The 12,808-nt window shown below is 47.7% G+C and overlaps 1 protein-coding gene across 1 annotated transcript in view; it reads right to left on the bottom strand.

Annotated features, from left to right (window-relative positions):
• The window catches only part of Miga (mitoguardin), a 197,121-nt gene that overhangs the window by 28,841 nt on the left and 155,472 nt on the right, over positions 1-12,808 (bottom strand). Inside the window, exon 13 of the mRNA XM_089565035.1 lies at positions 8,534-8,587. Coding sequence (XP_089421161.1) covers positions 8,534-8,587 — 54 coding nt within the window. The remainder of the gene's footprint in view (positions 1-8,533; positions 8,588-12,808) is intronic.

Genomic DNA, 12,808 nt, shown 5'->3' with positions numbered 1-12,808 from the left:
AAGCTTGATAAGGGTGCTGTTTAAAAATACAAATTTTAACTAATATCGTTTCAGGAAACACAGAGAAAAATTATACAAACACAAGTATTATACAAATACAAGTATAGCCGCCATAATTGAAGAAAACAGCAAAGCAACCGGGACAAGAGAGAAGACGGCACAGGCGCTGACTAGCAACTGAAGGCTTATTGAAAAGGAACGCATAAAATAAACTCTCTTCACAACCAGAAGCACCCACGATCTACGCCTGATAAAATGTTAACTTTAGTCATGATGGTCAAGATGCAATAGGTCATTTATCTTGACCGAGGACGGCTGGGGTGCGTACGCATGTGTCGCGGTTTTTGTGAATGCGAAATGCTTGACTGATCTCCCTGGTTTGTCTATCTTTGTGATTGTACAAGACATTGGTGTCGCTACAAAGTGGAGTACATGGTTCTGCAGCCGGAGTGGAGGAAACATGCGCCAACTAGTCCCCCAACAAGTATTACTAGCATTACTTTGAAAGGTGTCCCTTTCAATCAGGTGCTGCGTTCACGTAGGCGGGAATTCAGGCACCTTCCCGTCTGGCCTATAAAGGACAGAAAGGGGCAACTTCCTCAAACCTAGCCTTGCACCACACAGAATGCCGCCGCAACACCTCAAAGGCCTGATGCAAAAAGCACGTACTCCACTTTTGAAGCTGCACCTCAGCCTTGTCGATGCCGGAGAGCACAGTCGTCATGGCAACCACCGCAGTGGGCCTGGCCTCCCCGGCGGCCCAGGCGCTTCGACAGCTGCGCATGCGCAATAAAGCCGAGGGGCGTGAGAGAGGCAGCCCCGGCTAGAGACGCCTCGGCTGAAGGAAGCCACAGAGCGGAGATGAAGCTATCCTTTTTTACTAGAATTAACCATGCTAAACCATCAGCCAATTTTTTAATGATACTAAGGTCCTGTACAATCACAAACTGAGACTAAATCAGTGAAGCATTGCATATTCACAAAAACCGTGACACATGAATAAGCAACCCATCCGCCCTCATTCATTACTGTGCTCGTGACCAACATGATTGAAGTTTACATCTTATCAGTGTTGGTGTCGCTCATGCATGCTCCTGGTTGTTAAGAGAGTACATTTTTTGCAGTCTTTGGAATAAACCTTCAGTTGTCCCTGCTGCTGCACTGTGTTTGTTCTTCAAGTATGTACCAACTTGCTCAACTCGCCATTTTACTGAAGCCGCCAAATAATATTTAGAACAGAACAGGCTTGGGCAGGTTGGTAACTCATTGTAACACGGCAATCATAGCACAGGAAGAACGCAGGACAACGACGAAACGGGATAAGCGCTATAGCACTTGTCCCGTCTCATCTTTGTCCTGCGTTCTTCGTGCGCTTTGATTACTGTGTTGCCATATTTGGCATGATCTCGACGTGAAAATTAAAAAAAAAGGCAATAAAATGCTGTAAAACATGCAGATCCTCTTCTCTTTAGAACAGCCTATTCACTCAAAACAAACTGATACTTGACGCATCGAAAATATCTGCTGCCAGTGCAGTACAATCGCGTGCGGCGGGGTTTCTTTCGAGCGCACATCGTCCCAGCGCTCGATGCCATGCTTAGAGCGGCTTGCGGCGCAACCTCCGCTTCAAGGGCACTTCGGAAATTCGTGCCTCGTGGGGAAATTGCAGTAGTATACACAAAAAAATGAAACTAGTTTTTAACAACAAACCAGATGGTATCACATCACTGTAGAGACTTCACAGCAGCACTGTGCTCGCACAAGCATACTGGAAACCGAAAGTGAAACTAACAAACCAGCATTCCAAGCTCTGTTCCCGCAGTTTTGAGCGTCTGAACCAAAATCCAACGATGAAGTATCGTCATCAGAGACCCTGCTACTCGATGCATCGAAAATATCTGCTGCTGATGGAGTAGAATCGTGTACAGCGGGTTTTTTGTGCCCTACACTGCACCCTGCACTTCAAGGGCACTTCAAAAATTTGCGCCTCACGAGGAAATTTCATTCTACACAAAAAAAACCAAACTGTAGTTTCTGAAGAGCAAACTAGATGGCGCAACATGCCCATAGTGGCTCTGTAGCAGTGCTTTGGTACGTACAGACTGATCGGGAACAAGAAAACAAAAAACAGGCCAATGTTCTGGGCTCTGGTTGCGTAGTTTGAGCTTCGGGAACATAATCTCACAATGCAGCATCATCGTCAGAGTCCCTGCTACTCAATGCATCAAAAATATATGCTGCAGACGAAGCAGACTTGCGTGCAACGGGGTTGTTTCAAGTGCGCGCCGTTCCTGACGTTGACGTCTTGCTCGGAACGTTCAACTCTGCACCCACAACTTCAAGCGCATTTCAAAAATTACTGCCTTGTGGCAAAAATACAAATTACGCAGGAAGTGAAAGTTCAGAGTGTGAACAACAAACCAGATGACTCAGCAAGTCCACAGCTGCCGTGGTCACGCTGTCATAGCAGTTTTAATTTTGTGATCACCGGTGAACGAAGCCTAGTGGCATGGTAGTGAAAGAGTTAAAAAGAAACCAATGGTGTGATAATGCATGAACTTCCCTGTCTTGATATGTAAAAAGCCTCAATGATTTCTTGTGACAGTCGCTCCTTATGGGTTGCCAAAGTTTAGTTGGTTGGTTTATGGGGTTTAGCGTCCCAAAGCGACTAAGGCTATGAGAGATGCCGTAGTGGAGGGCTCCAGAAATTTCGACCACCTAAAGTTTGAGCTTGCTGATAAAGGGGCTTACAATCTTTACATTCACAGAAGTGATCGACCAAGTTCGAGGACTTTTATTCTGAGAGTGGTTTTTTAAGTTCCTTCAGGCAAACGTTTATACAACGACCCGTCTGACCTATGTAGGCTTGCCACAGGAAACTGGGAGTTCGTATACCATGCCCAATTTGCACGAGACGAACCTGGAGCTATGACACGCTTTGGATCTTTTTCTATTTTGTCCCTTCCAGTTTGTTATTTATCTGCTGATCAGACCACAGGACGGAGCGCAAACTTTCAACTGTTTTATTCCGGAAAAGTACACAACATTTATACCGAACAAAAAAGTGCACACTCATCGATGCCACATGCAAGCCAAGTACCAGGGAAAAGCACATAGGAAGGGCACAGGTGACTCACCTCTTATCTAATCAAAATCTTTGTCATACATTGTCACAGATGGTGTACTAATGCATGAACTACCGCTTTTCCTAATACAGTCAAAACTCGATTTAACGAAAATCCCGATTTAACGAAGGTATCCTAATTCCCCCTCAGACGCCCATAGGGTTCAATGCTTTGACTAACCCGAAATAACGAAACTGATTCCGTGATCTGTCCCGATTTAACGAACCTTTTTTCGAGAAATAAAGGTGAAAAAGTGTTAATTTTTGGTCTATTTTGTAGACAGCACCCCAAAATTTATTGATTGCGAGCCAGTGGTAACAGCGCGGAGCATCTTCGGCCCGCCGCTTTTTTCAAACTGCGCGGCGCAAAACGAGTTTTAATTTTGAGTCGAGCTCACAAGATGGCGCCAGCAGTAAAAAAGTTTTGTGCCACATTTCATAGACGGCGCTGTTCCAGTTCGCGTGTTTTTTTTGTGTGTGTGTTTGTGTGTTGTACTCTGCGTTCGCTCTTGTGCGGATATTCCCCTACATACTACATAAGATGTTCCCTACACAATACAGGGACACATGTCCGTGGTGCGGAGCAACCCCCACGCTATATCACATCACATGGGAATGCGAACGTAACAGAGCATTTCACAAGCTAAATGACCCGAATGCGGAACAATGGGAGGGCCTGCTGACCAGCAGCGAGCTCACGGCCCAAAGGGCACTGGTGCAGCACGCCTGCGAAGCAGCAAGACTCAGCGGTGCCCTGGAATAGGGGCGCCGACCTTGTGAAGAGGCCGAAGACATGACGACATCGGCCCACCGCTAAAACCTGATTTTTGGAGAAATAAATGTTTTTCACTCACTCCCCGTGCCTTTGAACGCATGTCTTTGTCCAGCTCAGCTTGTTAGGCCTCCATCAGTCTAGCCTTGCTATCGTGAACGCGGACGTGGTGTGTGCGAGCAAGCGCGCCGCTAACCCTCCTGACTAGCAGATGGAGCCCTGCAAGAAACGAAAAAGGCTTACCCTGGACGAGAAAGTGGACATAATTCGTGCTATGACAAGTGGACAGAAGAAATGTGACGTGGCTGCAGCACATGGCATTCCAGCGAGTACTCTCTCCACAGTATTGAAAGGGAAAGATGACATCCTCCGCGCCACTTCGTCGGGGAATCTCTCGCGCAAAAAAACGCTGAAGACTACTCCTCAAAGCAAAATGGAAGAGGCCCTCTTCGCCTGGTTTATGGATTTGCGGGCGAAGAATATTCCCGTGAGTGGAGACCTGCTCCAACAAAAAGCTCGCTCTTTCGCGTGCGTGCTGGGTGACAACGAGTTCAAGGCAAGTCCCGGCTGGCTGTCGCGCTTCAAAGAACGACATGGCATCGTCGGGAAAGTGCTCAGCAGTGAAGCGAGCAGCGTAAGCATGGCTGTAGTCGGCGACTGGCAGTCTGAAAACATGCCCGACATTCTGGGAAAATATGCCCCCAGCGACGTCTACAACGCCGACGAGAGCGATCTATTCTACCAAATGCTGCCTAAAAAAACACTCGCCCTGAAGGGGCAGGCGTGCCACGGCGGCAAACACAGCAAACAAAGGCTGACTCTTTTGCTGTTCGTCAATGTGGACGGCACCGACAAACGAGACCCGCTTGTCATCGGAAAGAGTGCAAGGCCGTGCTGTTTTAAAGGCACCAAAAAGCTTCCTGTGAAGTATGTTGCCAATAGACCTTTCCACAAATTGCAGCGCCGCGCCATCCCCTAGCGGATCCGCGCAAAGCATGATGGGAGAAAGGAGCGGTCGCCGCCCGCGTCGTCTGCTGTCAAGCGTGTTGCTGTGTTGTGCCGCCGTGTTCAGGCGTTGTGCGTCTTCTCGTGCGCGTTGTAAATGTTGCAGCGCACTGCTGTGGTGGTTATCTCTTAGTCTTTCTGCAATTATGTGGGGATTTTTTTAGACATTCGACATGTCTGCAGATTAGAATCGCGGTGGCGGTCAAAGGTGCTGCGTGCCCGGCTGTATAGTAACAACACGAGAAAGGACATCAACATTTCATACCACGTATTCCCCAAGGACAAGAAGCTGAAGCTAGAATGGGTGCGCAGGATAAATCGGCAAGGTTCGCAAGGGCGATTTACCCTGTGGAAGCCTTCGAAACACCACAAAATATATGGTACGCATTTCAACCCTAGCGGGCGCAAGGGATACATGGATCGTCTCTCCACGATCTTCCACACCGAGTGTATGCGGAACGGACGCCTGCTGTGATTACGCAGAGCAATGGGCACATGCGAATCTCCAACTTCGGCTGGTGACCGGGGCAGAAGGCGTCGCGACTAGGTACGGCGGAAGCCACAACCGGCAGCCTGAAGGCCGCCCGCAATGCTGCTGCATAATTTTCGTTTTTTTTTTTTTGGAGGGGGGGGGGGGGGGGGCTTTTATGAATAAAGTTATTCACCACCACCATGGGCACATGAGCGGCGAGGGCTCTGTGTATACATGCATTGGGAGAACGCCGGTCTGCGTCTGCTGGTGCTCGGCTGGTGATCCGTGGCCGCGTAACGCAACATCCGACTGTGTCACGCTTACTGTGTCAACCAACTGTGTCATGTTTAGCAAATAGCTCGCGTTCTGTCTAAGGGAGTGCTTGAAGATTATATATTACAGCAGTGAACATTTACCGCGTCAGCATGAAATTTCCCCAGGAGTGCGCCGATGAGGACAACTGCACTCATACATGCTGTTTACATCGCTGCGTACGAACAGTTAGTACTCGTTTTTATGACATAAAACGCAATCGGCGCTTTAGTTCTATTAATCAACCTGTTTTCTTTTTTACCGGCTTTAGCCGTGCTTGTTTACGCAGTGCGATAATGTGTGGGAAGCGATGGTGCGATCGCACGCCTGAAACGCCGGTGCTGTTGACATCGCGCAGGACCGGCGCTTCTCGTTTTTTGTCCCGGCTTCCTCCGACGTGATCAGTACTTTATTTTAAACTACTTTATCCAGAAGTACGTTTGGCGACCGTTCGCTTTAACTGAAACGGCCTAACTTGTCATCCACAAGCTAGCGACGGCGACGACTGCTGCTGGCCGTAAAGCACGGCTCGGCAGTCTGGGTCACAGCGGCGTTTCACGTTCGTCATATGCGTGCCCAGCGATGTAAGCAATAATTAATTTCAGGTCACTATTGCCAAAACTGCACTCGGTGACCATTTTCACTCGCTGAAGCTAGTGATTCGCTCATCACAACCGCCGCAATCACAGATCATATCCCACGGACCCGCTAGGCCTAGTCGTCGCGGAAGGGAAGGGAGTCGTCGTCGACTGAAATTAATTTGGCAAGCGCTTATCGCTGTTGACTGTTCAGGTGTGCACATGTGAAATATGGCCGTTCGTTTCGCTCATTTAGAAGGGCGAACATATTTGCACCGCCGCCTCATCACCGTGCTTTCGCTCAGCCGCCGACAAGGCTGACCGTCCGCCGATCGGATTCGTCGGTGTCGTTGGCCTGAAAAACGTGTCCCACTGCAATCATATTATAGTAAACTAGATATTTCACTATAATCACATGCTGCTGTTGACCGTGATAGTGTCGTTGTCGGAGCAGTGTGACCACCGCCGTCGTCATCGTTGTACACTGAAAACAAGCTGAGGCTTTCGAATGCGCTTGGAAGGTTTCGTGTAGCACCGCGCGCGTCCGTCGAGTCCGAATGTCATTTCAGTTTTCGAATGTCATTCGACTCAGATGTCATTCGAACGTTCCCGTGTAGCACAGGTATAAGAAACAGCGATGGCGACGAGATGGCAGAGGAAGGCTTTCCGGTGATCAGGCGCAGTCGGAGAGACGGAACGAAAAGACGCGAGAGCAGCGCCGCGGGCGCCGCGGCGCTCCGTTTTCCCAGAGTGCTTTGCGCGGCCGCTTGGTGGCGCGGCGGAATTTGTGGAAAGGTCTATTCAAAGGCTTGGATGTCGCGTGCCATTTTCACTACATGGCTGAAGGAATTTGACAGCGACATGTGTCGCTAGAAAAGGAAAGTGTGCCTGTTGCTGGATAACTGCACGGCCCACTACGTTGCAGAGGTCGAGCTGACCAGCGTGGAGCTCCGCTACTTCCCCCTAAACGCAACGTCCGTGGTTCAGCCCTTGGATCAAGGGATAATTAATAGCGTGAAGTGCGCATACAAGCGTCGAGTCGTCGACAGAGTTCTCCTCAACCTGCAGCTGAAGCGCGAGACGAAAATAGATATTTTTATGGCGGTTGAGATGGTGGCGGCGGCTTGGAGAGCATTGAGGCCGTCGATAATTGTCAACTGCTTCAGGACTGCCGGTTTCGGTACACTAGGCCCTGAAATTGCCGAAGCTGGTCCGGACTGTGCGAGCGGCGTGCACGAGGATAAAGATGCCTGGGAACACCTTCGCTCAGTGGATGAAGTGCCCACAGGCATAAGTTTCTAAGACTACGTGAACGCCGACGCAAACGCAGTCACAACGGAAGTTTTGACTGATGCCGATATGTTGCGGCTTGTAGGAAGCGTGGAGGGAGTTACGACTGAAGATGCTGCCGACGACCCTGCAGGTGCCGAAGCTCCCGTGCCGACACCAGGTCAGGTGATGGATGCTCTCGATCCGCTGCGACATTTTGCCGGTGCACACGAGGGGACGGAAGACGCGCTGGATGCACTTCAGACCTATGAGAAATCGGTGCGGCCGTTGCTCACAAAGCGCACGCAGGAAAAGATCACCGACTTCTTTGGCGGAAAATAAATTTGTAGTCCCCTCGGGCCTTTCTTGTTGAGTAAGAATTTTTGTTGTTTCTTTTCATACGCGCTAGCGGCGCCGGTCATTTCCGCGGTTCGCAGTTTCATTTTGGGAGCATTTACGCTTCACAAATATGATGCTGCGGTAGCTTTCTGGATGCCGCCATACCATATAATCGAATGTAGCGAATTATGTGCCCAAGAAATGCCTCATTCAATTTAACGAAGTTCTCGATTTAACGAAATAATTCATGGCTCCCCTCAACTTCGTTAAATCGAGTTTTAACTGTATGGTAGGCCTCAGCCAATTATCGCACAAGTGTGTGTGTGTCAGTGCTCCTGCACACGCTTGCGCGAGAACTGGCTGCGGCCTACCACATTAGGAAAAGCGGTAGTTCATGCATTAGTACACCATCTGTGACAATGTATGACAAAGATTTTGATTAGACAAGAGGTGAGTCACCTGTGCCCTTCCTATGTGCTTTCCCTGGTACTTGGCATGCATGTGGCATCGATGAGCGTGCGCTGTTTTGTTTGGTATAAATGTCGTGTACTTTTCCGGAATAAAACAGTTGAAAGTTTGTGCTCCGTCCTGCCTCCCTTGCCTTATTGTGTCGTCTTTGTGTGCGCAAAAAAAAGAATGCTGGGAAGTGACACAGCACTCACAGGCAGCAGCCTCTTCTTGGCCTTGAAGAGCGACCAGATGGCAGCAGACAGCGCCTGCACAGGAGACACACACACAGTTCCTCTTCCCACTGGATTTCACGGCAAAACAAGTGCACAAGGAGGAAAACCACTGTCACACCAGAGCTGGTTGGCAGCCTGAGAAAGTGGCAGTGCACACCACAATCGCCGCCCTGTCCCTCCCGTGCATCGCACATGTGGCGCAGCGATTGTGCTCCTCCCTGCTGGGCCAGTGTAGGATGCTCCCCACGAGGATTCAAAACTGGTAGTCTGTGCTTTCTGGCTTTTTTTACTTATTCATACATGTACCTACATTCAGGGGCACTGCAGTAGGGGGGTGTACCACAGTATGCTTCATACATTAGCGCCGAGGAAACAAATATATAAATAGGCAAGAGCAATAATAGAGGATAATGCAAGCACTCCGATAGGACATAGCAAGAGCATGCGACCAAATGAACACTGGGAATCATATGGAAATACTTGGTATGTCACCGTGCACACTAAAAATTTGCTAAGTTTAAAACATGGTACGGAGAGCAAGCACAGAAAGAGTCGACGTACAGACCACGGAAATCAGTGTTAAGCCAGAGCAGCCTTTAGAAAACTCTGCATCGGATGTGGCCCCAGCTACGTTGCGGGGAACTGATTATTTCATGGACTGATCGTGTGTGGAAGAAATGAATGTGCAAAAACTGAGGTACGCGCTGATATTTCTTTAATCTTATGCAGGTAATACCCCGCATAAGATTATGTAATACCTCCTAACTGGGGGTCTTTAAGGTAATAAAGTGAAGTGAAGCGAAGTGATCTCGATGCTGGGAAATGTACGTAGGTGGTAAAAGATCTTTGTTCAGTACGGTGCGACAATCTCGTAAAAACACCAGTCGAAAAAATTCCCGACGTGAGGATAGAAGAGGCCATTCTAAGCTAGTTTTGATCAGTGATACTGCTACGATGCGAATAGTTGTGGGACACAAAACAGGTGGCTCGGTTCTGAATTTTTTCCAACCTGTTGTTAAGAACTTGCGCATACGGGTCCCATAGGAAACAAGCATATTCTACTATTGGGCAGACATTTGTTACGTAGAGCGTTTTTTTTTTTTTTTTTTCACATCTTGTGGAACATATTTAAAGTTTCATTTGATAAAATTGAAAGAGCGGGCAGCCTTCAGAGTTAAAGCGTCTACATGGCGGTTCCATGTCAAGTTACTTCTAGGTTACTTCTAGGTTACAAATGTTACTTCTAGGTATTTTGCCTCGGTTATTTGAGAGATCATTTCAGTGTTTAAATAGTATCAATCAAGACCTATAGACCAATAGTATTAATCAAGACTTATTGACTGCGTCCTCTCAAATAATTTTGTATCTAGCAAAGTATATTGTGCGGCAAGCCGAGAAAGGATAACTTGAGCAGAAGAAGAATGTGGGAAATGGTACTGAACGCCTTTTGGAAATCAAGTAATAAGCAACCCGTCTGTAGGCCCACATCATAGGAAGCGTAAATGTCATGCGACAATTCAATTAACTGCGTAGCACAAGACCAGCCAGAACGAAACCTATGCTGGTAGTCAACAAGAAAGTTATTATTATTAAGGTGGTTGATTAAATTTGAGTAGATAACATGTTCCAAAATCCTGCCACCACAGACTGCACTCCAGCGTTTCACACCAGGTAAAAAGGCTGCTCTCGGCAGGGTACCCCTTAGAACTTATCACGTCAGTAGCTGAGTCGGCCCTAAAGAAGAGCAAGTCAGAATCAGCTACACGGGATGTCCAGGAATCGGACAACAACCCCAAACATGTCGCTGTGATTCCATATCTACGTGGAATTTCACACTCCCTGAAAAAAGTGGGGAAAAAAGCAGGTGTCGATGTTGTGTTTTCCGCGCCTGATCGTCTGGCTGGTTTGTGCCGATCTGTTAATGAGATCAAAGGAAAAGTGGCAAAGTGCACAACCAAGCACCAGTCATGCTTCGTCCCTTGTGATAAGAGGGTTGTTTATAACATCCCTCTGCCCTGTGGAGGGCAGTACGTTGGACAGACGGGACGATGTATCAATAAAAGGCTGAGCGAACACAGCTATAAAGTGTCAAAAGTAGTTTCCGGTCACCTCAGCATTCATTGCCGGGATTGTGAATGGGCAAAGACAGAGAAAAAACAGTGCGTACCGCTATATCATGAAACGAAGGTCATTGCCAAAAATCAGGAAAAAACTGCGAGGGAAATTATCAAGGCCTACAACATATTGAAGCAGGGAAATGCATGTATAAGCACTCCCTCGCTAACGCTACTGCAAAAAGAGCTGTCACTCCTGGGGGCTGATAATCTCTGCTGATTTCTAGCGCGCTTCTGTTGCTGTTGTCACATTTATGTTTTGTTTCTTTTTTTTTTTGCACTTTGTATACCTTTCCCTCTCCGCCGACATCCATGTATTTATACTTGTGTGATCAGCAATAAACCCTCAGTTGTTAGTCAGCGCTGTGTCGTCTGGTCTTTTGTGCTCGTCTTCGTTCGCGCTGTTTATTCAACATGTTCCTCCAAAGTCTTTGCCACCGGGTTCTCTCAGGTCCACCCTTGTAAAGAGGCACGACGTTACCCACCTTCCAGTCTGCTGGTAAATCACAATCAGCAGGAGACAGGTTAAAAATTATGCCTAGATATTTGGAAATAACTGTTGTGCATGATCTCACAACCAAGTTTGGAATACCATCAGGGCCTGAAGCTGAATGCGGCTGTATTTTTTCAAGTAATTTGTATATTCTGAACTTGTCAATGAAGATGTCAGGCATAGGTTCACAAACAAAGCTTGAGTAAACAGGCAAGAACGTCACGCCTGCTTTGCTCACTACCTTTTTGAGGGGTTGCACGTAGCTCTGTGCACGCACGGGACACATGCTGTTTCCTTCATCCCGTCAGCATTGGTGCATGGGTTCTGGACTCGGCAAGCAAAGGTTCTGCAACGCTTGACAAAATCTCCATGGGGTATCCTGCAGTGGTTAGCCTCTCCACCTGCATGTGGAAACTGGTTTTTGTCTGACATACACACGACCTGTGCAATGCGGCTTCTAAACAGTCTTTGGCGACTCCACGCTTGGCCATCCTTGAGTGGAAGGACAAAAGGCCCTTCCGAGATGGCAACGAGTACACCCAACACACATTAAAGATGATAAGTTCTAGATCTAAAAACCTCGGCCTATTGGTAGTGGGATGCTCTGCAGTCAGAAGACATCAAGTTCAGTACAGAACATATGAGAAATCCGGGCAGCAGTTTGCTGAGTGCTATCAGTTTGGTAAAAAATTAAAGAGTCAAAGGGCCTTCTGCCCTTTCAGTGGGCTCACTCGATGATAGCCAAGCGTGGAATCGGCAAAGACTGTTTAGAAGCCCCATTGCACAGGTCGTGTGTACATCCGACAAAAGCAGTTTCCACATGCAGGTGGACAGGCTAACCACTGCAGGATGCCCCATGGAGATTTTGTCAAGCGTTGCAGAACCTCCTCGTGCAACGAAACCCCTCGTGAATAGACATACCGGTGCTGACATTCTACATCTTTCTAACCGCCATCATGGCATCATATTCCCCGGAAGATGCTCGTTCGATCTTATCCGAAGCTAAAGGTCTGTCTGCCATCCACTTCAATGCTCGTAGCCTACGGGAGAATTACGATAACATAACCACTTTGCTTACTCCCCTTCAGCATCAATTTTCCATCATCTCATTTTCTGAAACTTGGCTATCATCCCTTGATAAAGATTTGTATGCTTTTCCTGGCTATTCATGCGAATACGCACACCGTGTTCATAACCCCTATGGTGGTTCGGCTATCTACATTTCAAAGCACATTGCTCACAAAAGGCGTCTTGATTTGTGTTTGAATGTGAGTAAATGCGAATCGGTTTGGATAGAAATTGATTGCCGATCTACTGGTGGCACAGAGAAGGTTATATGCGGCGCTATTTATAGGTCTCCTTCAAATGATGCGTCTGAATTTTGCCGGGCTTTTGAACTAGCACTCCATAAACTATCACTCGAAAATAAAAACGTCTTCATTATGGGAGATTTTAATATCAATATGCTAGACATGACTAATCCCATCCGTGTCGACTACATGACCTGTTTCTACAGCTATGGTTATGCAAATTTAATTCGCACGCCTACGCGTTGTACTGACGATGGCTCGCATTCATTACTTGATCATATTCTTTCGAATTTTCCCACTGCTCCTCCGGTTGGCGTGATAGAATGTGATGTCACTG

This window comes from Amblyomma mixtum, chromosome 10, assembly GCF_055824585.1.
Source record: "Amblyomma mixtum isolate Tamu chromosome 10, ASM5582458v1, whole genome shotgun sequence".
Lineage (NCBI taxonomy): Eukaryota > Metazoa > Arthropoda > Arachnida > Ixodida > Ixodidae > Amblyomma > Amblyomma mixtum.
This window is presented reverse-complemented; position numbering and strand designations above follow the sequence as displayed.